The following is a 27,686-nucleotide window of genomic DNA, read 5'->3' as shown; positions in this document are numbered from 1 at the left end:
TCTGCCAGCTCAACCCATCTGTTGTGTACCCCCATTTTTTCAAGCCGCTCCGTCGACGTAGATATCGGAAGTCCCAGAGCTCGCTTGGCGCATTTCCTCAATATTCTATCTACCTTCTCTATTTCTGGCGGCACAACGTAAACGTGATGAAACGTCATTCTGACATCACTCCAACATGTGTGCCTATCACGTGATTTACGTGATATTGTTCCAACCAATCAGATTTTAGGAAGTTGCCATTTCCGGTGTGCAGCTATTTTCTCCAAATTGGCAAGTCGAGCGCAAGTGCTCTCGCGCGGACCACTTGTAGCTTCTTTTCCCTTCACAATCACATATATGTACCAGCCGGGCACCAAGAATAGCGCTACGAAAATGCATTTTCAATGCCACGTCAAATCGACGTCACCGCGAAAAGTGCTCGTGTAACCGACCCTGATTGACACGCCCATTGACGGCGATTGACACTTCTGACAGCCAATCAGAGAGGCAATATGGCGCCGACAGGCGAATGTGAATATCGGGCCCTTGGACTCGCATAGCCAAGTCACGGCCATGGCCTTCTCTTGGTCGCCGTACGACCGCATTTTCGGTGATGTCTTGCGCTGCTTCGTAGCACACAGCACCAAGCAAAGATAATTTGCTCACCAATTTAGCACAGCTGGGTTTCTCCGGTTGCAGACGACTTTCCCATGAGCCTCTGCGCTAATTGACTCTCTCATGGATACACTCATGGAGGAAAAATACACTCATGAGGTAAAAAAGTTATTCATTATCATCATCACAACAAAAGTCATGTGACTTTCCGGGAAGGCAGCGTCACAGGGTCCCTTAAACCCATGCTTAAACCGGCTCGCGGCACTTTCGAAGATGCAGTGCACGAGCTGTCCGAGAGCGTGAGCGGATCACGGCTGCGGGCGCTGGACGTTGGACCGAAACGATAAAACTAAGACACGGACATGGCTACTTTTGGGCGCTCGGCACGATGGGTGAGTGGCCTGCACAGCATCTCGGAAGGCGAATTCGGAACCTGCGGCTAGCAGTAACCCTTGTTCCTGGACGGCCGTTGCGCCGTCATTTTCATCCGTTACGAAGGCGACGCCGACTTGTGCGCCGGTCATAAATTCCGCTGGCCGCATCAATTACGCTGCTTTTTCTCGTGGTGTGAACATTGCAAATGCAGCACAGGATGTGGGACTCCAGAAAAGTGATGTTTGACGTCTTGCGGTGATGTTACAGAACACCTGCCTGGCCGCGTCAATGTTCGCGACGACTTTCCTTTTGTCGGTTCAGACACTTTTACCTGCCTTTACCTCACTCGTCGCTATTAACGGAACGCGGGTACTTTCGTTTTGTTTTGCTTGGAAGGCTAGCACTAGCGCCAGGCGTCATTAGTTGACGGCCGCCGCTCACACTGACTGGCTCGTTGTAGTTTAAATGCCGCGCTGTGTCACGTGCAAATGATTTTGCTGAAGCACGCGTGTTGCTTGCTTGGTCGTCGTTCGTTCGGTTCCATCCGTTGACGGTTGCCGAATCGCCGTTTGTTGGCCGCACCGGCGTAGGCCTCGTCGAGACTGCACGCGCTCTGGGTCCTTGCTGGGCTGCAGCTGTCCTTTCATTTGTGACGACTGTAGGAACCTGTTGGGTTGCTGTATGAAATGGCGCTCAGCTGTACGGCTGCACAACGTCATGCTCGTGGCAGTTGCACCGAGTACACCGGGTGGACGCGGAAGGCATGTCAAAACGGCTTTGCCAGTGTGTGGTTGATAATTAGAAGCGTCCCCTTTACATCTTGGTGGTGGTGGTTGTCAGCTGGCCGTCAATTTCTTAGGTGCTCTCGGACCATTTGTGTCAATTATTTTCCGCTTAGCCAATTAAACTGCTCACTTCTCCGCCACTGTTGTCGCGTTTTGTTTCCGCCTTTCGAGAATTCACGACCACACAACGGTCACAGGAACTTTAGTCCATCCTAGTCAACAGGTGCAACAAGGCCTCACTGGCACTTGTCCATTGAAAATACCAATAGCACTTAAGTAGTTCTTAGTGAACTTGTTTCCACAACCATGGCATGTGTGCAGCTTCAGGTGGTACCACAGTAGTTTTTGAATGTGTTGGATCACTGAGCTAGGCGGTACTAGAAACGTTTATTGGTAACTCAAAATAAATACGAACTCTTCGGGAGGCACGAGCGGTTTTCTCATGGATTACCTCTCTCGGTCTTCGCGAGCGTAGTTGCTTATGAAAACAGGCTGTTCTTGGTTTGAGCGGTGCGTGTGTTCTTATTTTTTTAACCAGGAACTAATAAATATTTTCAGAATCAGAATTACATGAAAAAAATATTACTACTTAAAAAAAATGATTTTGGCACCTTTTTTGGGCATTGCATTGGTAGTTATAAATGTGTTCAAAACCTGATTGGTGGAACTCTCCTCATGTAGGGCATAGTGAAGCCCCAACCTGGTAATGTGGTCCTGGGGATAGTGAACAAGGTGTGTTCTAGTTCACTATGTATTCATTAGATGTATTCTAGTTCGCTATAGTCCTGGGTGTGTGTGGCCACGCAGTAAGGGCATTGCAAGGAGAGAAAACTGCCCGTGGCAACGCGCTGTGTTGTGGCTGTATTCTTGACCAGCTGACACTTTCTTGAATGGGACACTGCTGCTGTGCAGAATGGATCGGAGAACCTGGCGGCCACCAAGAATGCAGCTGCTGTGCAGAAGTCCGAGAGCCTGGTGGCTGCCAAGAAGCCGGCCGCTAGCCAGAAGTCCACGGTGGGCCAACTGTTCCAGAGGGCGCCACTGCGGCAGCCGAACAGAACTCTTCCCGCTCCAAAGGTAGCTCTGATCTGCTTGGCTATGGCTTGACAACCAGGATTTTCTTCTTTTGGAATAATATTGATCAACAACTACCATCTGATGGCTTTCCCGGTTTGCTAAGTTGGTAGAGCTACTGGCCCAGACAGGCAGTGGCCCTGGGTTTGATCCCTGAACCTCGACGAATTTCTCTTTCGTCATGAAAATGAGCTGCACCAAGCAGATATTCTAAATCGAAGGTTTTTGTTGTATTTCAGTGAAACGAATTTTATAATTTGGACCTAGTCCACTTGTAGAATACAATACAGTAATAAAGATGAGGGGCCTGCCCAAGGGTGCTGGAGCACAGGTCATTGCATGCATTGCAGGTCATTGCATGTTCTGCCTCTCTCAGCACTCCCACTTATTAGGTTTCGCATGGTAATGTTAGAGAATACTGAGGTAAATGAGAAAGTATACTGTACAAACCTCTTGTGTAGTATGCTATCTGGTCTGGTTAAAAAGTTGGTCACCCCTGGTAGTTGCAGCTTTCCTGCACTATGTGTGACTTCAGGAGAGTGGGCTCTAGGCACAGAGCAGCAATGGCTTGGGAAGATGGGTGCGGCAGAGTTGCCACGTGCGGCTGCAAAAGATGTGGGTGGTGTGGGAACGATTGGCTCTCCATTTGCCCAACTTGTTTGCGCTAGTGGTCGCTTTCCACAGTGAACAGGTGCATGCGTGGGAGTCTAACACTATAAAACTGTTTGCTGTTCGGTGTGCCATTTGTCAGCTGGGCTTGCACGCAAGGGCGCGGTTTATTGCTTTCTACCTCCATTTTGCATCTGACTGCTGGCTTTGCAGTTGTGTCGTTGCACATTTGTTGCCTTGAGCTGCACACTCACTGTCCTGCCATCCTCCTCCTGCAGGGAACTGCATAACGTAAGGAGGGGGTATCAATCATATTTGGAATCAGCTTCCTTTTTTCTTTGCCATCGAGGGTTGAAAGTTGGGGGGGTCGACATATAGGCGGAAATACACAGTACATATTGTGCGTTAAGATCTTAGTTGTGAAATTTCTTTAGAACATTCACAAAATTTTGGGGTAATTTGCACATCCCCTTTTTGGAGCCTTAAGTTCAAGAGAAAATGCGCAAATTGCTCGGATACAGTGCAAAGTGCAAACATCGTGACTGGCAGCATCCTGCTCTTAGTTTTACTTGCATTTCCGTTCACCCAGTCACTGAGACCTCAAGTAGTGAGAATAACATGCGGTGCAGATGCACGGCTGCCGTGCCTAATCCTGCTGACTACATCCATGCCCCAAGAGTAGTTCACTATCCGTAAAAGTTGTGACTAGAGCATTCAGTGATAGGGTGCCTGCCTGCCTCATCCATGATTTCCACTGCCCATCTTGTAGTCTTACACCGTTGCATGTTTTGATCAAGACCCTCGCAGGGGGTGCAAGAATTGATATGCGGGGAAGTGATAATTTTGTGGGTGCTCTGCTTGCGTAGCCTCCGCAGTGTTGCACTGCTAGTGTGAACTGAAGCAAAGGAGGCTGTGTGTGGGCTGTGCTATTGCAGCAGTGCCTGAGAAACATATTGTCAAGCTTCAATTTCATGCATTGAATATCCAAGGAGAGGCAAGTGGGGAAGGCTTGCGAAGATCGACATGGGAATGTGTGAATATGTGGTTAACAAAAAGGTTCAAACCGCTTTAGTCTCTGGTCCTTGTGGGGCCTTACAGAAGTGGCGACTTTCTTTTGGTGGCTGTGCTGCTTGGTGCCGTTGTAGGCTCACTGCACCATTTCTTTTCTGGTCCTGCTGCTTGGCACTGTTGAAACGTGCATTATTTGCCTCCCCCCGTGTTCAGCCAGTCTAGTGTGCAGTGTTCCACTCTGTAATGTGTGCAGGCATCTTCGTCCAAGGCTGAGGATGTGGCCGCCCTCTCCCAGAGCCTGCAGAAGGCCAGCCTCAGTGAGAAGGAGACAGCACAGGCACAGTCAGCCTACTCCTACTCGGCCTCCCTTCTGCCCCCCGGGGTGCCTGACATCGATGCCGGGGACAGCCACGAGCCCCAGCTGTGCTCGGAGTACGCACAGGACATCTTCGACTACATGGCCTCCCTCGAGGTGCGTTCCTTCCTTGGGGATGGCAGTGTGCTCTGCTGTTCCGTCTTGTCGGCCAGATAGTTTGCACAAGGTCTGCAGTGAGTTAGGTCTGCCTACATAGGCAGAGTTGTCTATACATGGCCATGAAGTTGCTTACTTACAGCCAAACCTTGCCACAACAAAACTGGTGGGATTCACAAAAAATTTCATTGTGACGAAATCTGCCCCAAAACACTGTTGGATTTGACTACACGCTTCACAACCATTTATTAGTTGTAGCTCTACTTAATGCAAACTAGTTTCAGGACATTGAAGTTACTTCTGACTTGGCAATTTCATAGCAACAGCCTTAAGTCAGATGCCAAAGCCTACTTTGACTATGGCCAATGCTGTAGTGTCTCCAAATTTTAGCCCACATTTGGCCCACTTCCGAAATTTGACTTTCCTCAATTTGGGCCACAGTTTATCACATCCAGCATAATTTGACTATGGCCTTAGTCATTCCGTTTGTTTGACCTTTGAGAGGTCCTGACATTTGAATGGAATGCAAACCATTTTTTTTCATAGTTGCGAGATAGACTAAGTCACCATTCAGTCAAGCCCCGCTACAACATTCGAATGCCACGACAGCGAAATTTCCACCAAAGCGAAGTACAGTGCAATCCACTTATAACGATATTGAGAAAACGGGAAAATCCGATCGTTATATCTGGACCGCCAAAAAAAATAAAGAAAAAAAGCAAACGAGAGCACGCATGCATTTTCCTGTGCATGCAGACTTACCTACTTGCCAGCGATGATTCAGTCGGATAGAACAAAGCTAGTCACTAAAGAACACTGAACACTTTATTGCTGTACATATAAAGAGAATAAATAGGTTAATCAGTGACGCAGAGTGTCGCGAAGCTCCTGCCAATGGAGCGATTACAGAACTTTGGTCTATGGTGTGCGGTGATGACGGCGACGCGGAAGAACTTGAAGAATTCTTGCACGCCAACGATGCAGTCACCACAAACGAAGAATTGACTGACGAGGCGATCGTTGCAGCTGTCACCGCGCGATGACAGCAGTGATGACGAAGATGAACCGGAGCCTGTACAAGTTGTCTCTCATCAGGAGGCCTCAAGAATGATCGAGTCAATTCAATTCAATTCAATTCATTTATTTTCAACTCGAGGTTGAAGGCCCCCAGGCGTAAAAGCTGTTCTACGACAGCTTGAAAGGTGCCTGGGGGCCCATACAAAGCAGCAGTGGTTACAAACTAAATTACAGTGTAAGTACACATCTTCCTACAATCATTAGAACAACTATACAGTACAATTATTAACAAAACAATCGTTGTTAATGAGAATTTCAGGTGATCGGCGTACGGCCTCAATTCTTGCTGAACATCACAAAACATAGCGGAATTGACATACAATACAAAGTTAGCATGGTTATTTTACACAGGTTGTTTAGTGGGTTACAAAATACTGTCGCATTTGTTTTTTACTGTAGGTCTCGAAATATACATCCTTCTTTTCATAATCGTTCAGAAGAAATGGAAGCAGGTACTGTAGGGACTGACAGAGATAATCGGTGCGGCGGTGTGGTACAAACCATCTGTCACAACTGCGAGTACGACCATCGCTTTTTTGTTTACGTAAACTTGCGGTGTTCTTTAAAAACGTTTGAAGGGCATTATTTGCATAAAAGAAAGTGTGCAGTAAGCGAAATTCTAGATAATGTTTTGCTTTTATTATTTTATACCTCACAAACAATTCTTCTGTCGGATGGTAGTACGATACATTACCAATATTACGAAGAGCTTTTTTCTGTAGAAGGAAAATTGCGTTAATGTTACTAATCGTTGTTGTTCCCCAAACAAGCGAGCAATAGTTTAAATGTGACGTGAATAATGCGTGGTAAATGTGAACCTTTATTTTTTCCGGGAGATAATGTCGGCATCTGGCAAGTGCTCCCGCAGCCGATGATAGTGATTTGCGCAAGAAATCGATGTGGTGTGTCCATTTCATATCAGACGAGAATGTCACTCCTAAAATCCTATGTTGGTTGACAACTTCAATAGTAGCAGTACCGAGTGTTAAAAGATGGTGCATTATAGCCTGTTTGCCACTCGGTTTAAAAATGATGGCTTTCGATTTTTTTGCGTTAATCTTAAGACCATTGGCATTGGACCAGTTGATTATCTTTGTCATCTCAGTTTCTGCTTTAGCAATCACCTCTTGTATGTCATGACCAGAAACAAACACGCTGGTATCGTCAGCGTAAAGAACGTAACAAGCATCGGAATTGGGTTGAACAATGTCATTGACATATACATTGAAAAGAAATGGTCCCAAAAGACTGCCTTGTGGCACACCAGATGAAATGCTCTTAAACGATGAGGTATGGCCCCCAATACTAACACACTGCCTTCGATCACTCAGGTAAGAGTTAAACAACACCAAAGATACACCGCGGACACCGTAAGCACTAAGTTTTTTCAAAAGAATTTTGTGGTTTAGAAAGTCAAATTTCAAATCAAGTTTAGAAAGTCAATTTTGTGGTTTAGAAGTCCCTGCGGGACTTCATTTTTGCAAAAAACCTTTCACTCAAACATGTCCAACATTTGGATGCCCTCCAGAACGGTGTCAGCAAGATTGCCGCGAAGCAGTCGAAAACTCACCGATTACGGGTTTGTTTCAGCAAAGAAGTGAGAAGTGCAAGCTATTCAGTGCTTTCAAGTTTTCATGTTTTCTTTGTTTATTTTTCGGGCACTAAGGGATTTTTCAAGCTGAGAGGCAGCCGCAGCAACCTTCTCGTATTTTTTACAATGCCCCTTTCGGTGCCACCAAAACGATGCCTCGGCGGAGCTCGCATGTCACTTGCCGTCCGTGACCCCTCTTTGCAGTTGTTATGCTTTCTTTCGTGAAACCCGTTTATAACAATTATCGGTTATAACAATGGAATTTTCGTGGGACTTGAACATTGTTATAAGTGGACTCGACGTATTAACAATTTAGTACAGATTGACTCCGAAACAGAATACGTAATTTACGGTGACGACACTACTTTATTTCTGTCTGGCACCAACGCGAATGATATAGTAGAAAAGGCTAACAGCATTTTGGGTAAACTTAACTCATGGTCTGAAAAAAATTCCCTTCTAATAAACACACGTAAAACAAAGGCGATATTTTTTAGAGCTAAAAATGTCAAATGGGCTGTACATACAGATTTAGTATTGGGTAGTAATATGATAGAAATAACTAATGTTGTAAAAACACTTGGCGGTCACTTCAATGAATTTATGCTATGGGACTACCACATCGAGCAAATGGAGAGTAAGCTAGCTCGCGTTGTCGGCATACTCAGAAGGTTAAAGTGCATGATACCTACTAGGACAAAACTTGTTATTTACCATGCCCTCTTTGACTCTCATGTTAAATATTGCCACTTGGTCTGGGGTACAAGGACGCAAACTAATATTCAGAAGATTTTGACATTACAAAAAAATGCAGTCAGAGCAATTGCGGGTGCTACATACTTAGCACATACGAGTGCTCTATTTGCAAAATACCGCATTATGGATGCAAGGGTTATTCATCAATACTGTGTAATTCAGCAGTACAAATCTCAGGTACATAGTGACACCACATTTTTTGCTTACCTTGTGAATCTGTGGGAAAATACTGCTGTTCACAACACAAGACACTACGAATATTGGTATGTATATAAACAAAGTATCCACGTGCTGTGAACAAACTATCATTTGCGTGTGTGTAACAGTACCGAGACTATTCTGGTGATCTGTTATGAAGATATTGTACATATTTGTTATTTCATGCATTCTCTTATTATTGTTTTATTGCTGTCTGTCATCGCCGTGCCAAGCCGCTATGGGAGATGGGAGCTTTGTCAAGCCACGTGCGCGGCTTTTTTTTCTTTCTCCTCAGCCATTGTACATGACTGAAATAAATGCACTGAACTGAACTAAAGAAGTCTGAAATCCGCGCTTGCTTGAGCGGCAGCTGAAGCTTGATTATTTCAGTATGCATAGTCTCTAGTTTTTGAGCATACATGTGCGGCAGTCCTGTACCATGCATAAAGCCTGTCAGCGACTGGGTGGACTGTAATACCCGTGTTACACGGGCGTTTTCAACGGCAGTTCAGTTAACCCTCAGTTGAGTATTTTAACTGTCGTTGAACTCAACTGGATTCGCTTGCTGTTACACGAGCACTTTGCGTTGAGTTCAGTTAGCACACTAACCACATGGCGTTTCATCTAGAGCGAAGTGAAAATAAAGAAAAACAGCGTATACATTTTTTTTGTGTGTGTATTGGTTTGTTGGGGGTTTAACATCCCAAAGCGACTCGGGCTATGAAAGACGCCGTAGTGAAGGGCTCCGGAAATTTCAACCACCTGGGGATCTTTAACGTGCACTGACATCGCACAGCACACGGGCCTCTAGAATTTCGCCTTCATCGAAATTCGGCCGCGGCGGCCGGGATCGAACCCGCGTCTTTCGGGTCAGCAGCCGAGCGCCGTAACCACTGAGCCACCGCGGCGGGGTAGTAAATGATCGTCTTGAAGATATTCTTTCCTATAGCGACAAATTTTGTGTTTTTTTTTTTTTTTTGCTTTTGGGCAAAAATTTGTGGGACGATGTCGGTTCGTGGCCACGGCTATCCGATGTGGGTCGGTTCGCTGGTCGTCGTCGTTTTTTTTTTTGTGTGTGTTTTCTCACTTTGACTGCTCGACGCACGCACTATGTCCACCTGTGTTTAATGCATCTCCAGTTTTATTTGGGGTGTTTTCTTAGTTCGCTGCTTTGCACATGCCGCAGTACTCTGAGCCAAGGCAATCCACTACGGGAAATTTTTTTGTCCGTTGGATGCCATCTTGTCAGTTGGCCGTTCAACTGGGACCCCTGATCTCAGTCGAACTGATCTCAGTTCAACTGACGGCCAACTGAACTGCCGTTGAAAACGCCCGTGTAACAGGGGTATAAGGCATTTCGTGAAGACATTGGAGCTGGCGTGGTGGTATCACTGCCATTGTTGTCAATGCTGCCGTCATCGTCGCCACTTTTTTCATCATCGCTCGATGCCGCTTTTTGTCGCAATAGCTGCTCCTCGGCAATGGCTTCATCGGTGAATTCCTCGCACGAAGCAGCAGCGTTGTCAGCGTTCAAAAAGTCGTCTAAGAGTGCTCTGCCAGCGTTGTCGGAAGTGGCAACATGATTACAGAGTGCACCCACATCGGCAGTTTCGGGGAGCAAGTCATCTGTCCCTTCTGAGACCGCACAGTCGGGACGCACGAAGCTTGCTTTTCTAAAGCAGTTCTTGATTGTGGACTGCTTCACCTTGTACCACGCACCATACACAAACCGCACCGCTTCGATCAAGCTCACCTTCAGGTGAGGAGGCCCGGAAGCATCCTCCGGCGATATCGAGCGGTCTATTTTTAAGATCAGCCATTCGAGCCTGCGATGTCTGTAGAGGGCCTTGAAATTGGCAATTATGCCTGCGTCCATGGGCTGCAGACCTGCCGTGGTGTTCGGAGGCAGGAAGAGCAACTCAACAGACGTCAGCTTCACGCTGACACTGTGTGCAGAGCAATTGTCGAGGAGTAGGACCACTTTCCTCTTCTTTTGTTCTATTGCGCCGTCAAACTCCAGCAGCCATTCCTGAAACAGGTCGCGAGTCATCCACGCTTTCTTGTTATTCTGATAGCGGACTGGAATGTGTTGGTTCCTGAAGCAATGGGGCCTCTTGGATTTCCCAATCACAAACGGCTTGAGACGCTCCCTACCATCCATGCTGGCGCACAAAAACAGTCACTCGGACCTTGCTGTGTTTTCCACCGATGCACGGGTCCCCTTTGAGAGCGTGCGTCCTTGAAGGCAGAATTTCATAGAACAACGCTGTCTCGTTCCCATTGAAAATGTTCTTTTCTTCATAGCGCTCCAACAGCTCGGGCAGTTTTGTCGCCAGCCACTCATCTTTCGCCAACACGTCCAGCGAGGCAGCCTCCCCGACCACGCTTTTATAAACAATGCCGTGGCGATCTTTGAACCTCTGGATCATTCCTCCGCAGGGCTCGAAGTTTTCACGTCCCAGAAGCAAAGCGAATTTCTTCGCCTTTGCAGAAAGAATCGGTCCTGTGATCCGAACATCCGGTTGCGAGCGTTCAGGAACCACTGGTAGAGACTCTCTTCGACATCTCTGTACAAAGGGTCTCTAACCCTCTTTCGCTGGTCGTCGTGGCCGCTGGAGCCGGCCTTCTCGAGGACATCTACAGCCTTGATTATTGTCGAAATAGTCGACTGCGAAAGCCCATACTTTTTAGTGAGGCTTCATACTTTGAAGCCCTGCCGGAAATCCTTGTGAATCTGGTGCTTCACCTCGATAGAGATCGCCGTCCGCTTAGTCGGCGCCATCTTCCACGTACAATCGTGCGATCGTGGCGATAGCGATACGGCCGCACCCTTCGCACGGCACGGCGGTGGCCAACGGACTGGCGGCCAAGCAAGCGCTCCCCTTCTCCCCACCTTCTCTCTCCAGCGATTACGATGATGATGGCGCTTACTTCCAAAGGCCGCATGCATTGCCTCCTTGCGGATTTCTCCACAACGGTCTACTTGCGGCACTTTTCCCGTCATTCTCTTCAATTTTATTTTTTTGCACACATTCATACGAAATTTCCTAGTAAATATTTTCAAGGCGGTCAAAATTCTATCGTTGTATCCGATATATCGCCGATAATCGTATCGTTATATGTGGTTTATTTTTACATAGGGGCAATGGGAAAATTGATAAATCTAAATGATTTGATCGTTATAACCGATATATTGTTATATCTGGTATCATTATAAGTGGACTACACTGTATTTCAGATTCCCCGTCAGCCAATCATACAAAGCAATGCAATAATTTACCCCCACAACAACAATTTTTGGAATGACATTCCACTTCAAAGAAATTTTTCAGAGTAAGTGGCCGATTTGTACGAGCCCCACAGGCCCGTATGTCTCGTTCAGTTTTAACAAAAACCACTGCCAAAGACAGCTTACACTTTCCAGCAACTCCTGTTCAGGGGGACACCAAAGTTAGGAAAGCATTAGTCATGGTAGCTGCAAATTCTGCTGGCACAGATGAGCTGCCGCTCCTTGTAACTGGCAAATAAAAAAAAAACCCAAGGTGTTTCAAGGGTTTGAAGAACATTCCCATGTGGTATTGCAGCAATTTCCCTCAAGAGAAAAGTGTACAACAGCTGTATCTTACCGGTACTCACCAATGGAGCAGAAACATGGAGGCTAACAAAGAGGGTTCGGCTTGAGCTAAGGACAATGCAGCGAGCCATGGAAAAAATAATTATTGGTTCAACATTAAGAGATTGGAAGCGGGCGGAGTGGGTGAGGGAACAAGCGCGGGTTAACGACATCCTAGTCGAAATCAGGAGGAAGAAGTGGGCTTGGGCAGGGCATGTGATGCGAAGGCAAGATAACCGCTGGTCCTTAAGGGTAACGGAGTGGATTCCAAGAGAAGGCAAGCGTAGCAGGGGGCAGCAGAAAGTTGGATGGGTGGATGAGATAAAGAAGTTTGTGGGGATACGGTGGCCGCAGCTGGCAAAGGACTGGGTTAATTGAGACATGGGAGAGGCTTTTGCCCTGCCATGGGCATAGTCAGGCTGACGATGATGATGATTGCAACAATTCCATGGCGTGAATTATGCGCTCACTGAAGATTTATGCACTCACTGGACCGGAGTTTTGAGCAGCAGGGCAGCAGGTTATTTTGTTAACTGCGTCGCTCATGGCGCAATCAACCTGAAAGCCGTTCTGCTCGAATACATGCTCCCGTACAGAACTAGTGTGCAGCCAATGGACCAGGGGGTCATTAAAAACCTGAAGGTTTTCTATCGGCCCTGAGGCGCTCGGCCCCTTTTTTTGAGAATGAGGAAAACTTGTGCTACAAACCTTTTATGGCAGTCAACATGCGGCCACCGCATTGAAGGCACTCGGAGCTGAAACGATCACCAATTGTTTTAGGCATCCTGGGTTCTCCGCCGATGAAGGCACTCTCAGTGTCATGGACTGCAACACTTTTGAAGACTTGACTGCAGACTAGTGAAGACTGCCTCAAAATGTGTGCGGATCTGACTGACGTGTGCGAGGTTGTGCAGCCTGAAAGCGGGTCGGTCTCGAATGACTTGCTCGGACGGCCTGCCACGATCATCGGTTGCACAAATTGCAAATGCCATGGCCTTGGTGTCGAGCGTGTGCAGAGAAAGCACGACTTTGACGCAAATGCAGGCTAACATCGTTGCCAGCAAGAGGAATTTCCCTCAGAGTAATATCCTTGTGCCATGGTGCTCTTTGGCCACAGGAATTCGCGCACATTAATACATGTTCTCTGAAGACTTCATAAATGTGACTGTCTGTAAAAATACAAAGACCCCCTTGATATTCGGTGGGAGTATGTATATCTGATGTGTGCCCCAGTTGCCAGTCTGTCCAATGGGTGAATGATGTCCCCCCCCCTTGTTGTCCCAGGTTCGTTGGCCTGTGCAGCCCAAGTTCCTGCGCCTGCAGCCCTCGGTGACGCCCGAGATGCGGGCCATCCTCGTCAACTGGCTCATGCAGGTGCACTCGCGCTTCCAGCTGCTCCCTGAGACCCTCTTCCTGACGGTGTCCCTCGTCGACCGCTTCCTGCAGGTGAACACACACTGTAGACTTCCAGGATGGCATCACTAATGGCCACGTCATTGCAGAAATGCAGTGACTCCATCATTGTGCCGAATGCGCCAAACTGTGTCAGACTATATAAGCTGCGCCATCCTGATAAAAATTAAAATTGCACCAAACTGCTCCAAACTGTCTGCTTTCGAACTGGAGGGCACCTTGTCTGAACGAACAAACGTAGCGTTTAAAACAGGACACAGAAAGATGAGGACAGGACGGGGCTACACCTTGTACCGGCTATAACGGCAGACCTAACCTTAGCTGTCGCCGCCACTAAAGGTTGTCATTGAAGCCGGCTTATATTCATTATTGCATTAATTTTCTGTGCCCCATAGTTTGCCATCAATGAACAAAAGCAGTCTCAATGCGGATTTCCGTGGTGTACTTTGTATGCCGTATGCATGTGCGAGCAGTCCTTGGACCAGCGAAATTTTAGCAGTTGTTTCGAGCCGCTACCCTTTTTCTCTCCCGCTTGCAGAATGCGAGCACCACACACACCATGTGGAGGCCGACCAACATCCTCAGCCTTGTGTGTCATTAGAAACTACCTTTCATTGGCGTGATTGCAACTGGCGAGCCCATTAGGCCGAGCCTGAGTGAAGTGATCGAAGGTTGTGGTTAATTGTGATGCAGATATGATGTGGCGATGCGTACAATTCGCGTGCACAGTTATGACTATCTCTGTGTGTACGGCACGCCACATCTACCAGAGTATAACATATAAACGCAGCGTGTAAGAGCCACACCCTGTTTTCCCGAAGGAAGTGTGTTAGGGGCGCACCCAAACTTTCCAACCTGTGCGGGAATAAGAGTGGCCTCCGCGATTGGCTCAAGCAGCGAGCAACAGTGCACTTGATCACGGAGGCCACATACGCGCACAGGAGCTTCCAGGTGCCACCCACAGATGGCACCCAAGGCCATGGCTCATCATCTTTTCCTGCGCTCTGAGGTTCTGCTATCCACATCGGCATCAGTACCACCAGCTCCAATTTTTTGTGGCCGTCAAAAGGCACAGGAGTTGTGGTAGCGTGTTAGTTCATCGTAGTTGAGGCCTTCGTGTGCTGCTGCCAAGCGTAGCAGTTTTAGCACAGTGGGCAAGCATCGCAATAGCTACACAGCTGGGAGTTTGCTCTCAAACACAGCAAGCGTGCAGCAGGCCAGCAAAAGAATGCATTAAGAAACACAAACTGAAAAGAGCACGCTTTCCGAGGAAAGCCGTGCAAGTTACTCCGAACTGGAAGAAGAGCTGCTCTGCTATGTGCTGGAAGTGCGCATTGACAGTGGACATGCTGCGTGACTTTTTGTGGGATGAGCGTGCTCCCGAGCACAGCAGCAGCTTGCAGTTGAGTGATGATTGAACGTAGAATAAACGCCACTCATTCCCAGATTGGTGTGTTTTTACTTTAAACGTATTTTTTTTTCTCCACATCGCGTGTATGGGCCGCACCCAAAAAAGTGCGGCCCTTACACGCGTTTATAGAGTAGTAGCCTTTGTTGACTGGTGTTCCTGTATATGCTGCAGATATATGGTTACAGTAGGCTCATTAATTAAAATTTCAAGGGACCAGGGACATTTGACAGAATTACTAGAAGTGCACTGTAATATGATACGACTAAATGCGATTTGCTTTATGGACATCTGCCGCCGCGGTGGCTCAGTGGTAATGGTGCTCGGCTGCTGACCCGTAAGACGCGGGTTCGATCCCGACCGCGACGGTTTAATTTCTTTGGAGGAGAAATTCTAGAGGCCCGTGTACTGTGCGATGTCAGTGCACGTTAAAGAACCCCAGGTGGTCGAAATTTCCGGAGCCCTCCACTACGGCGTCTCTCATAGCCTTAGTCGCTTTGGGACGTTAAACCCCATAAACCAACCTAAACCAACCTTTATGGACATCTATGCGTACAAATAATGACCTAAGACTCTTTCATTGTGTAAACATAGGTGAATCCTTTGGCACAGCATAAAATATGGGTGAAAGGCACTGATGTCCTTATGGCCGATGACTGGTTGTATGGTTGTAAAAAAAAGTTATCAGTAATGCATTGGGTTCATCATCGGAACTTCTGAGATTCGAATGGCTACAAAAAACCTTTCATAGAAGTTTTTGCAGCAGAGCAAATTTAACTGTTGTCAAGATAAGCAATGGTAGTCTGCTTTTTAGTGGAAACTGCACTGCAGCGACGATATTTTGCAATTCCCTCGTCTAGTTACTGCTTGCTCACTTTCGTGAATGTCACCATAGAATTAAAACCCCTCGGGTGTCTGTGTGCAAGCCTTTATGGTGTAGCATATCTTACATCACACTCCTCTAGCGTTGTTTTGTCAAACAAAGAGACTTGGAAACTGAGAGCTACATTTTCCAGAATTAAACATAAAACACAGTTTTAGAAGCGCCGAAGTGCTCCAGTATCGAATTTTTAGTGCTCCAGACTGCTCCTAAAATGACATTCCTCTGCCTCAAAGTGCTTCATATTGGCAATTTTATTGCTCCGAACATTGCTTCAAATTGCATTTTACCAGAACTGGAACAAAACCAGCACATTTATCGAGAGAAATGTGATTACAGCATAATTAACTCCGCTAATCTTGAGAAGCTTTTGATAAGATTTTTATATAAGCGTTCGCTTGGCGAACTTGGCAGAGTGCCGCGGTTGTGATGGCTACATGCGTGAGGGAATACGGAGGTGTGCTCTTCTTTGGTGGTCTGGGTATTAAGGATAACCTGTTAACAATCGGATTGGTTTTGTATCGTTATGAGTGGATTGCACTGTATGTAATTTAATCTTGTGTAAAACAAGTCCCTGTGCACTTGAATTGTATTGCGGGGAACTTGTTAGAATGCATGCCATTGCCTTGCCTTGACATGAAGCTATACAGTAAGGTAAAACTATTTATCCTGCCTATCATAGAAGTTGAGTTACAGGGTCTCGAAGCTGCCACTTCACAAACGGGGAGGGTTTTCCTGTTTCTTAAGTGACAACTTCAAAATCCTATAACTCAACTTCTCTGACAGGCAGGGTGATACTTTTACCCTTATTGCAAAGCTTGATGTCAAGAGAAACCAGTGGCATGCATTCTAGAATGTTCTCCGCAGCGAAATTCCTTTAAAGCTCATGGCTAAAAGCTGCAGGACATGTTGCCTAAATGAAGTGGGACTTGTTTTCATCACGAGTTGGACTGTGCCGGCTGCAGGGCAAAGGCATCTCCCGTACCTCTCCAACTGTGACCGTCTCCTGTGCAGCTGTGGCGACCGTACTTGTCTCACATGGTGCAGCTGTTGTGTCTGTATGCAGGAGCAGTGTGTGAGCCGGTCCAGGCTGCAGCTGGTGGGGGTGGCGGCCCTGTTCACGGCCAGCAAGTACGAGGAGATGATGCCCCCCACGCTGGGGGACGTGGTGTACGTGACGGACGGGGCGTACCAGGGGCGGGAGGTGCTGCGCATGGAGCAGCAGATCCTGCGCGTGCTCGACTGGTCCCTGGGCCGGCCCCTGCCCCTGCACTTCCTCAGGCGCAACTCCAAGGCCGCCCAGGTACAGGGGAAGCAGCAGTCTGCTGCAGGGGGACACCACCGCATGCCTCGTAGCACGGTTGAGGTGTCCGCTGACACAGGGAGCCAGTTGTGCACCTGTCCTTTTCTATACACACACACACCCCACTGAAAACCCAGGGAGTGCGGCTAGAAGTGCTTTCACACTGAAAATAGCCTTGCGTGGCACATTGACTAAGTTGGCACTGAGTGCAGCATTTGCGAAAAGTGTGGGGTCCATGGGCTGTTTGCTTCGGGACCATGCTATGCAGCTGGTTATGCATCCGCGGAGTTCGACCTGAGAGGACTCCCATGGGTGCTCCAGGAGCTCCACGGTGCAGTGCATGCCAGACCCAGCCCCAGTGGGCTCTGAACATGACGAGCGAAGTGACGAGGGGTTGCTAGCACAGAATTGGATTGTGGCTTCGCCTGTGGTCCCACTGGCTGCTGTTCCCATGTTGAGGTGTCCATGGGCCAGATGATTTTAGTTTATTAACGAAATCTTCAGAGACAAGCTGCAAAAACATGCACAGACATTCCAATCACGTGTTTGCGCTTCCTGTGTCCACCTTCCCTCTCATGCCTGTTGTTGTCTGTCAGCACTTCCCACAATTTCGGGGGATTAGATTGCACTGCAGACCACTCTTGCCTGTCGGGGCTTTGCCATGCAGTATACGTCCATGGCAAACGGGTGCACGCAGCAGAATAACTTTGTTCCACGGGCGTGTTTTCATTGCGTGTCACATTCAGACTGCTGCGTGGTATCCAGGTGCGTTGAAGATTTGTCTGGCGGTCGCCGGATGCGATAGCCTCGTAAAACTGGATCATAAATGAATGCCACTATAGATGGGCAGCTGCGTTGGTTAGCACTCTTCGAGCCAAGTCAAGAAACAGGCACGATAACAAAGGTTGTACGTCGAGAGTTCCGCTCGATTCTGGAATCAGAGCTCGGAGAGGGGTTAGTGACGGCAGCCCTTCTGTGAGACTGGACAGCCACACATGGGTCAAGCACATTCACAGGAACAAGATTGGTGACCCAGACATTCGATTGTTGTGGCGAGTCTGCAGAGTTCCTTGTATGACTCTGGGCAGCGTATCTGCGAAGATCCCTTGATTGCCGAGCTTCGTTACATGTGTGCCCTTGACCCGGTGCTTCAGATTTTAATCATGGGGATTACCTGCTAACTTTTTGGGTGGGATGCTTCTTGAAAAAGTGCAGGACGGCTACCAAAGCTTGCTTAAATGCGGAATGACAGGATGCAAAAATGAATGACAACCAGCTGCAGCCCAGTTTGCTGCCTTATTATCAATGGTCATTGTGACAAGCTGCAGCCATCTTCGTATAAAGAAACGACTGCTCAAATTGGGTAACAAGGCTTTCAAAATCCAGCGATGCGTATATGTGTTGTGTGGAAGGACTCCCACAGGAGAGGGGCAGCGTCGCAGCTGGAAGACTAGCAACGGTATAGTCGCGCAGCTTCTGCTGCCAGGCGGGTAGCGTATCGTTGTATGCTAAGGTCGGCACTTCTGAGTATGGTCTCCCATTCCTCTGCATTATTGATTCTGCCATATCCTGGGGCACTGGGGCATCTTCATAGTATGTGTTCGAGTGCCCCTCCCCGGACGCCTGCGTGCGGACCCGGAGGGGCACGGGTCTTCTTCTGGCGGAAATAAAGTTTCTTCACTCACTCACTCCCACAGGAGAGGATTCTGCCTTTTCTCAAGAGGCTCACCTGGTGTGTTCATGTACTGCAGGCGTGGTAGCAAATAACCAGGTCTGTAATCTCCTGAGTGTGAATGTTCTTCAGTCGCTTGTGGCTGTCCGGTTTCGCTGAAGCGCTGTGTTCACTGTCCGCTGTTTTGAGCTTAGCTTCTGGATTAGAGGGGGACCCGACCCGCAACCAGTCTTTGTCGGTGCTCCAGTTTGTTGATCGGCGCTAACCAGCGCAGCTGCCCATCCAGAGTGGCATTCATTTACAGTGTAGTTTTGTGTGGTTATGCCTTGGAACTGAACTGCAAAGCTCTGGTGCACGGGGGTTCCAAGCACCGATGCGACACGCAAAGGAAGCACGCCTGTGGAGGAGGAGTTCACCTACGTTCATCTGCTGCGTGCACCCCAAGAATGGTGTCCAGCAGTGTCTCACCGCAGCGCCAGAGCATACCATATTGTCAACACGCATAATTTGCGCACTTTCTTTATTCTCCTTTACAGTGTGGCTTCAAAAAGAGGGTCAAACGCACAATATGTACCATATACAGTGGAACCTCGATTATACTTCCCCCGGTCATGCGACGACCCGCATTTTGCGACGAATTTGTGCGGGTCAGTTTAGATTTTTCGAATCTAAGCACCCCCTCTCACTTTGGGCATCGCAATCGTGAAAAAAAAAGGGGGGGGCTTAGAATAGAGTAAATACGGTAGGCACACTTTAGCCAGTCGATAACCGGTGCACCTTAATCTTTCCACCTATCAAGAAAACCGCGCGAGCCGCTGCCCCGCTGCTCACGGCCATTTTATCTTGTTTGTTGAAGACTAGCCCTCTGCCGGCAAAAATGTGCCGCATTTGTGTTCCGAAAAAAAAAAAAAAAAGATGACGATGAAGTTCAGACATTAAAAAATATCACGCTTGATTTTCGGTTATACGACACCCGGATTATACGACGGTTTTGCGCGGTCCCCTGAACGTCGTATAATCGAGGTTCCACTGTATATTGCTTCCTATACTTGACCTCCCAACTTGCACCCTTTGCTGGCCAAAAGAAATGTTCACTCCGAACATAATTTCGCACAAGCTATCCCCCTCCCTCCTGCCCTGCCCCACATCGTGTGCTGTGTATTGCTCCTTATATCAGGAGACTGCGATTATAAGTCGTCCCCCTCTGGGCAAAAAAGGACTCCCAATATAGGACGATGCTGCCTCACTCAGCGGCCCTAGCTTGCCAGTGGGTTTTTCGGATGATCGAATCCCGGGAAGTGCGCGTTTATTTCGAGTGCGGGGCCAAACTTACGACTGCCTGTTCAGTATGACTGATAACCAATTGGGGCTGCTATGGTTGCTCTTTTTGAGATGAGTGCCATAGCCCTAATACATTCTTTGACAGGAGCTCCACCCTCATTCGTAATAGGGACGTGTTTGTTATAAGTGGGCTAGACTGTATATGATAGAATTTGTGGAAATTTAAGTAGCCAGGGAATAGTAGTGTTCTCCGGGAGCACATTGGTTTTTATTTGTCCTCATGAGTGCTTTTTATGTGATGTACCTTGATTTTCTTTGTGGTTTAACTTACTTTCATTTATTGATGTAAGTAATTCAGTTGGTTGATTTATCCTGTGCTGCCAAATGCAGTCAGTAAGGGGGCAGTCGCCCTGTCAAGCTGCTCTCCAAAGCAGCTTCTTCGCGGTTGCTCCTTTCCTTGTAAAAGAGGAAAAATAAACTCATTATTATTAGTATTGACCAGAAGGTTAATAATGATATTAACCCGAAGCGCCTTGCTGCGGTGGCTCACTGGTTATGACACTCGGCTGCTGACCTGAAAGAAGCTGGTTCAATTCTGGCTGTGGCAGCTTAATTTCAATAGAGGTGAAGTTCCAGAGGCACCTTTACTGTGCGATATGTCAGTGCACATTATAGAACTCGAAGTGGTCAAAATTTCGAAAGCCCTTCGCTAGGGCGTCCCTCATAGCCTGAGTCGCTTCGGGACGTTAAACCCTAATAAAACATTATATTAACCAGAATAAAAATGGTAACTTGTGGGATGGCTTTAATGCCTGCAATTTTGAGTGCATGCACGGGGAAGTTATCAACAAGGTTTCTTCATAAATCCCTATTGCTTGCAAGCAGGATGTGACTCAGAGCGAAATTGGCAAATTTTCAGCCGATTTTCTTTTCAGTTAAGTGGTTTCCTAGCTAGGGATTTCTCAGACTGCCTATTGGATAATTTTTTTTTCACCACGAAGTCTAAGATATCGTTGGTAGCTATAGCTGGGCGTCAGTTTGTGAAGAAAGATTGTGCCAAAATAACAATTCAGAAAGGCTGTGCAGTGCAGAGCACCGTATAAATGTGGGGACAGCATCAGAAAATGTGTTGTTGTTCTGGTGATCGTTGTACCAGTGTGCAGTGGGTAGTATGTCCACTGGCCACACCTCATTTGGAGTGCCTTGGTGTTGAGGCAGTCTTGATGTGAAAGTGTAATATGTTCCATTAGGACAGAAGCCGGCATCCATTGCAGTCCATGGCAGGAAATGCAGATGATGCAGTACGCCAGTGTACCATGTCACACCACGTGCAAGCGAATGTGTATACTCGTGAATGGGGAAATTTAACGTGCCAAGACCCGTGAATGTCGCGACTCATTGTCAATCATTCTGTAGTGTAGCATGACCCAGCACTGTAATGCTTTCGTGTTCCCACGCTTAAACACTTTTAAGTGCCTCTGCCAAATTTTTCATTTCTACTTAAAGGAGCAGTGATCATTTTCCATGAAGCTGCTCATGTGCACCTGAAACGTACATTTCCTTCAGCTGTTGGAAGGGAAGAAAGATCTGGTGCGAGGCAGACAGCGTGATCGGGGAACCTTGTATCTGAGTCGCATCTTCAGTTACTGTACCTATTGGCAAGAGAAGGCACATCTCTGATCAGCACAAGTGTACTGCAGCAGTAGACTTCCATGTCATGTGATCATGGTCACTTGACATTGTCAGGACTTGCTGGTCTTGCAGCTGTCTTCTGGGTAGTCAGCGTAGCGTGACCAGTGTTCAATGTGTGACCTTGGCAGCTTTTTCGCTGCTGTCGGCTGATGTTGCAGCATGGTGTTGGAAAAACTAGTCGGTGGCTTTTCTGGGGTCTGAATGCTCTCATGTGCAAATTCTTGTTGATAGTATATGAGTATAGAAAATTATGATGACGCTGCACAACGTATTTCACATCCCTGTGAGGTTAGAGCGATCAATGGATGTTCTGGTGTATTCCACACTGGTGCTTTGGTCAGCATTGCCCGTGAAGCTTCTTCCCGGGCTGGCGTCACTAGGAATGGTGAAGTGTACTTCAGTGGCCCCCCATGTAGTCCTTCTTGTGTTGTGCAGGCGGATGTGCTGGAGCACAGTGTGGCCAAGTATGTCCTTGAGCTGAGCCTCCTGGACTACTCCATGTCGTGGGTGCGGCCCTCGGAGCAGGCGGCCGCTGCCCTCTGCCTCGCCCTCAACCTGATGGGCAAGGACAAGAGGTCTCTCTCTATCTCTCTCTCTCTGGGGACCACGGGGGGTTCATTTTTTTTTTATGCCACAGTGCAATCAACATGGAACGACAAAGATCAGACCACCTGCTGTGATGTCAAATTGTGGTTAATATGTCAAGCGAGGCATGGAAAAACTGATATAATCACTGCTTCCTCGCTTTGACTTCAAGGCAGCCGTCTTCAAGAGTCAGAATGGCAGCAAGTGTAGAAGCGCATTTATATTGCAGTTTTTGATGCCTCACGTAACCTCTGACCTCTTTGATGTCGGTCATCGAGCTGTTGAAGCCAAAACAGCACGAAAAAAATTGATTTTAAATTATTTAGTGGTCTTGGGAGAGTAGCATGTGGTAATCCATGTATGGTAATGGTGTACGCCTCATTACAGAGAAGAAAACATGCACCCAAAAGTTGGGTGTCTATGTGTGTACGTCGTTTAGTTTTATGTGCAAGTACTCATACACTTATGGAATATGTTATGTAACTTTTTGTCGAGAGCCTTCACTACGGCGTCCCTCGTAGCCAGAGTTGCTTCGGGGCGTTAAACCCCAACAAACCAAACCAATTTTCAGCAAATTTTGCTGCAGGGAGCTTGCTAGATTGCCTGCCATTGGTTTTTTGTTGACATCAAGCTGTGCAGTAGAAGGGTAAAGCTATTCTGCCTGTCATAGCAGTTGAGTTGTGGGATTTCCAAGTTGTCACTTCAGAAACGGCTGTAGCTGTTCTTGACCTTTGTGAAGTGGCTACTGCAGAACCCTTTCCACTCAGCTTCCGGGATGGAGAAGGATAGTAATTTGACTGCATACTAGCCTGATGTCGAGAGAAGTGCTGCTGCAGCAGTGAGTCTCTCATCCTCCACAACAACAGGTGGGGCCCCCTGATGGCCCACTACGGGCGTTACTCGGAGGGGGACCTGCAGCCCACCGTGCAGCGCATGGCTGCCCTGCTGCTGGACGCACCCAGGAGTGCCCACAAGGCAAGAACACCTCCTTCCCCCCCCCACTCAGGGAGATTAGATTAGGCTCAGTTGTGGCTGTGTCAAAAAGCTGACGTAAGGGGAAACTTGACGAGATCTCCTCACTGTGCATGTAGACTCTCTCCGAAGCTTGGTCAGATCAGAGCACACCTTGTCACTGCATCAGCGCGTGCAAGTCAATGCCACACCGCCACCATCTAAGCATTTCTCGGGCCATGGCAGCATGGCATGGCTGGGCATGCGTAGCTCATGTGGGGGGTGAGAGGTAAAAAAAATTGCAGGAAAATCTATTTTTGAAAATGTTATTTTCAAAATTTGTGGATAATTCACCGGTCTGCAAAGTTTCTTGCTTCTGGGCTCAGTATTTCACATGCAAGGCCAATTTATATACTGTTGACATTGCCTAAATTTGAGCCAAAGTCAACAGCAAAACTGCACTTCTTCCGTGATGTGCATGCAACTGCTATTCCATTCATGCAATCAGAGCCACCTTTGTCGGGTCTGAAAGAGTGGCTTTTCCTCCATTTAGCTGCTAAATGTGTAGCAACAACCAACTGTGCGTTTATTTTCAATGAGAGTTATTTGATTCATGGCAGACAGGATTATGTCCTGTACGATAAGCTGTGGATAGTTCCAGAGCTGCAGTCCTCTACAGCTTCTGCTCGGTGACATTCGGCAACGCTGCTAGTCTGCCATCAAGCCTGGTAGCGTGCTTCTGTGCACCCTAGATGTGGAGGTTGTGCTAAACTCCTCAGAGCACTCTACAAAACATTTGGTGACTTTGTGTACTGCGAAAGGTGTCCCGGCAGTTTTTTCAGTACAGATTCTTGTGGGGCATAAAAGTTAGTTTCTATAATAAGGGAGTAATTACTCACTGACATCCACCTGAGCGCAGCCATATACTGCTACAAAGGAAAGCTACACAGCTTTCTTAGGAACTCTGTAGTTAAAGAAAAATTTGTCGTGGTCTGGGGTTCGAACCCGGGTCCACCGCTTCACCAGAGCGGTCACTCTACCAATTGAGCTAACCGGGACGGCAAGGATGTCAATGAGTAATTACTCCCTTTTCACAAATCTACTCCACCCTGGGGGATTCCCCGAAACATTTGACCAACCAAGTTAGTTTTTGCGCACTGAGTGCAGCTCCCATTTAACCTGTTCATGGCCAAAACAGTGGTTCCATCCTGTGTGCTGTGCTGTGGTTGTGCCTTTTGGAAAAAAGCAAGGTGGTCTACAGTTAGTCCCAAATTCTCCACTTTGTGGCCCCTCACAGCTGCCTGATGTGTCACTTGGGGATGTTGAACGTCACAGTCCAATTTATGCAGGTAAACCTAGTTAGTCCAGGACCATTTGAGGACTTGGTAAGACTCGTATGGCTGCAGTGTTTCTCTCTTGCATAATGGTGCATAAATGGGTTTTCTTCGTGACTTTTGGCAACTGTTTTCACGTTTCATTGTTGGGTAGAGCTGAACGAGTTTTTTTTTCAGAGTTGGCTGTTCCAAAGGGAGCTGGAGGTCAGGATATCAAATTCAAGCATGCGGGTAGCTTGGATCTTTAGTACATTGACCATGGCTGTGGAAAAGTGGCACACAAAGATGTGTGGAGGATTTAATGCATCAGTTGTCCCAGTGCCATTGTCAGAGACTGAAGGTCATCCCAACCTGCCCATCAGGTTGTGCGCTGCCTAGTTTCTGGGCATCAACAAAGAATTTCGAAAATCCAAAAACGTGATGTATTCAAATGTCGGCACCAACCAAGCATAGCAAATGGCTGCTACTTCAGCTCGCAGTCTGAATGTGATAGTGGACCGACAGTTGCAATGCAACTGACACGCATGCATTGGAAATCTAATGCCGTCTCATTCTGCTCTTGGGGGGGCCTGTGCGTCCCCATAGTCGTTGTCGTCGTGAATTGGTGTGTGTCAGCTTTATAACCTTGGTCCCCCCCCTTCTGCAGGCCCCCTATGAGAAGTACAAGAGCAGCCGGCTGGAGAGTGTCAGCACCGTGGTGGCCTCCCACACCGCCAAGTTGCGCAAGATGGCCGGACGCACATAGACAAGACACTCCCCCCCCAAGAAGTGTTGCAGCAGTGGTGGACAGTGTTTGGCACAAGTGTTTGTGTGTGACAACAGACCATGACACTGCAGTGGGCAGAGATCTTCACTCTTCCTAGTGCACGCCACTGGAATGACCCTCTGCTCAGTGACAACAGCAGACTGCTTGAAATGACAACATGCTAGCTCACTTTTTTTTTTTCTTGCATTTAGAACCTTTGCTTTTAGACGCGTGTGAGCAACACGTTTTTATGCCTCCTTTGGCAGCTGACAACACTCCATGCATGGATGGCAGAGCTGGCAATAAAGTTTTATCCTTCAGTCTTGCCCTGTGGAGTCTTGCATCAGCTGGCAGTGAAGTAGACTTGTGGGTAAGCAATGCACCACTGCCCCAGCACACGTGGCTGTTTCAAACTCGGCCACCAGTGGGGCTTGTGGGACCCAGGCTGCTCTCCCCGAGCAACCTCCAGAGAACAACCAACAAATGTCCCCTGCTGCCACGGTGGGCAGGTTTTTCACTCACACCGCCATGCACACCAGATTTTCTGCAGAATGAGCCTCAACACTATTGCATTAAAACGTTGTCTCATTAAATATCATTTTCTCTGCAATGTCTTTTACTGGCAAATGAACATCAACTTGAGCAGATTTATTTTTACTAGAGAGAAAAACAATAATCCAGAGCAAATGCTTTTTTTTTCTGCCATTCTTTCTGCAACTGTTTTTCTTTGTTTTTATTTTAGGTTTTTCTTTTATTTTGCTTTTTATTTCATTCCCGTTGTATATTTTTTTTTATTTTGACCGCCACTGCCTCCCAAGGTCGTTTCGCATATCGTCATGACCTTGCAGAACGGGCGCAGTAGAGCTCTCGCTCTGAAATTGGTTACCCAGTGCCTGTTTAAAAGGAGCACTGAGGATAAACAAGTTTTTTTGGTAAATTCCTAACCTGCGGCTCTATCTGTGTACGTTGTTTATCAGCCAGCCAGAACTGAATTTATTGCTGCTAAAACTACTACTAGACAGCGAAGTTCGCAGGGGACCATGGCAGGGGACGAGGTGGCCGCAGCTGGTCGAGAAGAGCGTTATATGGACAAATATGGGAGAGGCCTTTGCCCTTCAACGGGCGTAGTCGCCCTTTCGGATCTGCAGGCACCTGACCACCCTTCAAAAAAATTTCACGACCGCCACCAGAGATATTTCATTTCTCGACATTTCTCGAGCTTTTAAAAGCTCAGCTTTCAGAATGTGGTCATCTGTCTATGCAGGTTGACTTCGATTATTGGCATCAATGGCACTTTGAAAGGAAATGCTTGGAAGCATTGAGACGGATCGAGCAACAGAAATCGAGCGCAATGTTTAAAGAGATGTAGCTGAAATTATGAGAAACACAAAGGAAACTGTAAAGTAAGGCGTGTGTATGAATGTGGCTCTGGTCTGCTAAAGTGGTAGGGCCGCGGCATGGAAGGCGAAATTTGTGCACAAATGGCCAACCGTGTAATATGTTAGGTACTCAAGATTAATCCGCATCCCAGTCCCACCGCCCTAATATGGAGCTTTCTGCTGCTATCCTTTCCTTCATAGAGCCGCCACGGTGGCTCAGTGGTCGGTGCTCGGCTACTGACCCGAAACACGCGGGTTCGATCCCGGCCGCGGCGGTCGAATTTCGATGGAGGCGAAATTCTAGAGGTCCGTGTGCTCTGCGATGTCGGTGCACGTTAAAGAACCCCAGGTGGTCGAAATTTCCGGAGCCCTTTACTACGGCGTCCCTCATAGCCTGAGTTGCTTTGGGACGTTAAACCCCATAAACCAAACCAAACCAAACCTTTCCTTCAACTTTTCCCTCAAAACTATTATTAAATCAAACTGGCGGAATAACAGTTGATAGTGGTAGTGATCATTGATTTAGGTCGCCTGCTTGACGGACCATATATCCTCAGCTGCGGAAGACTGCAGCTGCATGCAGGCACGCCAAGAGGCGGCCGGGGAGGGATGGGGTGATGGAATAGCGATCGGACAAAGGGAAAGACGACGCTCTAGGTTAGCGTAGAGGGAGGAGCAGTTCGGGCTACGAGGATCGACACGGAAGTAGGAGGGGGAACTAGGGATGCGGTTCTGGACGGGTGAGGTCATTGCGGAGCTGCTTGGGTCCCAAGCAACCACAGATATCCGTCGGACGTACGAGCTAGATCCGAACGTCCTTTGCCGAGATCGGACGTCCATCGGACGTACGAACACAATCCGATTTCGGATAGCCGTATTCGTACATCC

At 47.7% G+C, this 27,686-nt stretch overlaps 1 protein-coding gene across 2 annotated transcripts; it reads left to right on the top strand.

Annotated features, from left to right (window-relative positions):
* Positions 1-722: 722 nt before the first annotated feature.
* On the top strand, positions 723-25,741 carry LOC149334610 (G2/mitotic-specific cyclin-B-like). Of its 2 annotated transcripts, XM_089556286.1 has the most exons (9): positions 731-753; positions 868-986; positions 2,667-2,831; positions 4,702-4,920; positions 13,440-13,601; positions 16,923-17,159; positions 22,240-22,379; positions 23,256-23,364; positions 25,321-25,741. In XM_089556286.1, exons 2-9 carry the CDS (start codon positions 957-959, stop codon positions 25,417-25,419), a joined length of 1,161 nt encoding a protein of 386 aa, XP_089412412.1. In that variant the 5' UTR covers positions 731-753; positions 868-956; the 3' UTR covers positions 25,420-25,741. The 2 variants fall into 2 exon arrangements, with proteins under 2 accessions (XP_089412413.1, XP_089412412.1); XM_089556287.1 differs by lacking the exon at positions 868-986 and having other exon boundaries at positions 723-753.
* The last annotated feature ends 1,945 nt before the right edge of the window (positions 25,742-27,686 follow it).

This window comes from Amblyomma mixtum, chromosome 8, assembly GCF_055824585.1.
Source record: "Amblyomma mixtum isolate Tamu chromosome 8, ASM5582458v1, whole genome shotgun sequence".
NCBI lineage: Eukaryota > Metazoa > Arthropoda > Arachnida > Ixodida > Ixodidae > Amblyomma > Amblyomma mixtum.
The sequence above is the reverse complement of the archived record's forward strand: the minus strand, read 5'-3'. Positions and strand labels throughout refer to the sequence as shown.

Excerpts from the sequence above, each read along its gene's own strand:
- LOC149334610 (XM_089556286.1), top strand. The coding sequence starts at position 957 with ATGGCTACTTTTGGGCGCTCGGCACGATGG. Across the intron at positions 2,832-4,701 it reads GAACTCTTCCCGCTCCAAAG|GCATCTTCGTCCAAGGCTGA; the intron begins GTAGCTCTGATC and ends TAATGTGTGCAG. Across the intron at positions 22,380-23,255 it reads CTGATGGGCAAGGACAAGAG|GTGGGGCCCCCTGATGGCCC; the intron begins GTCTCTCTCTAT and ends CCACAACAACAG.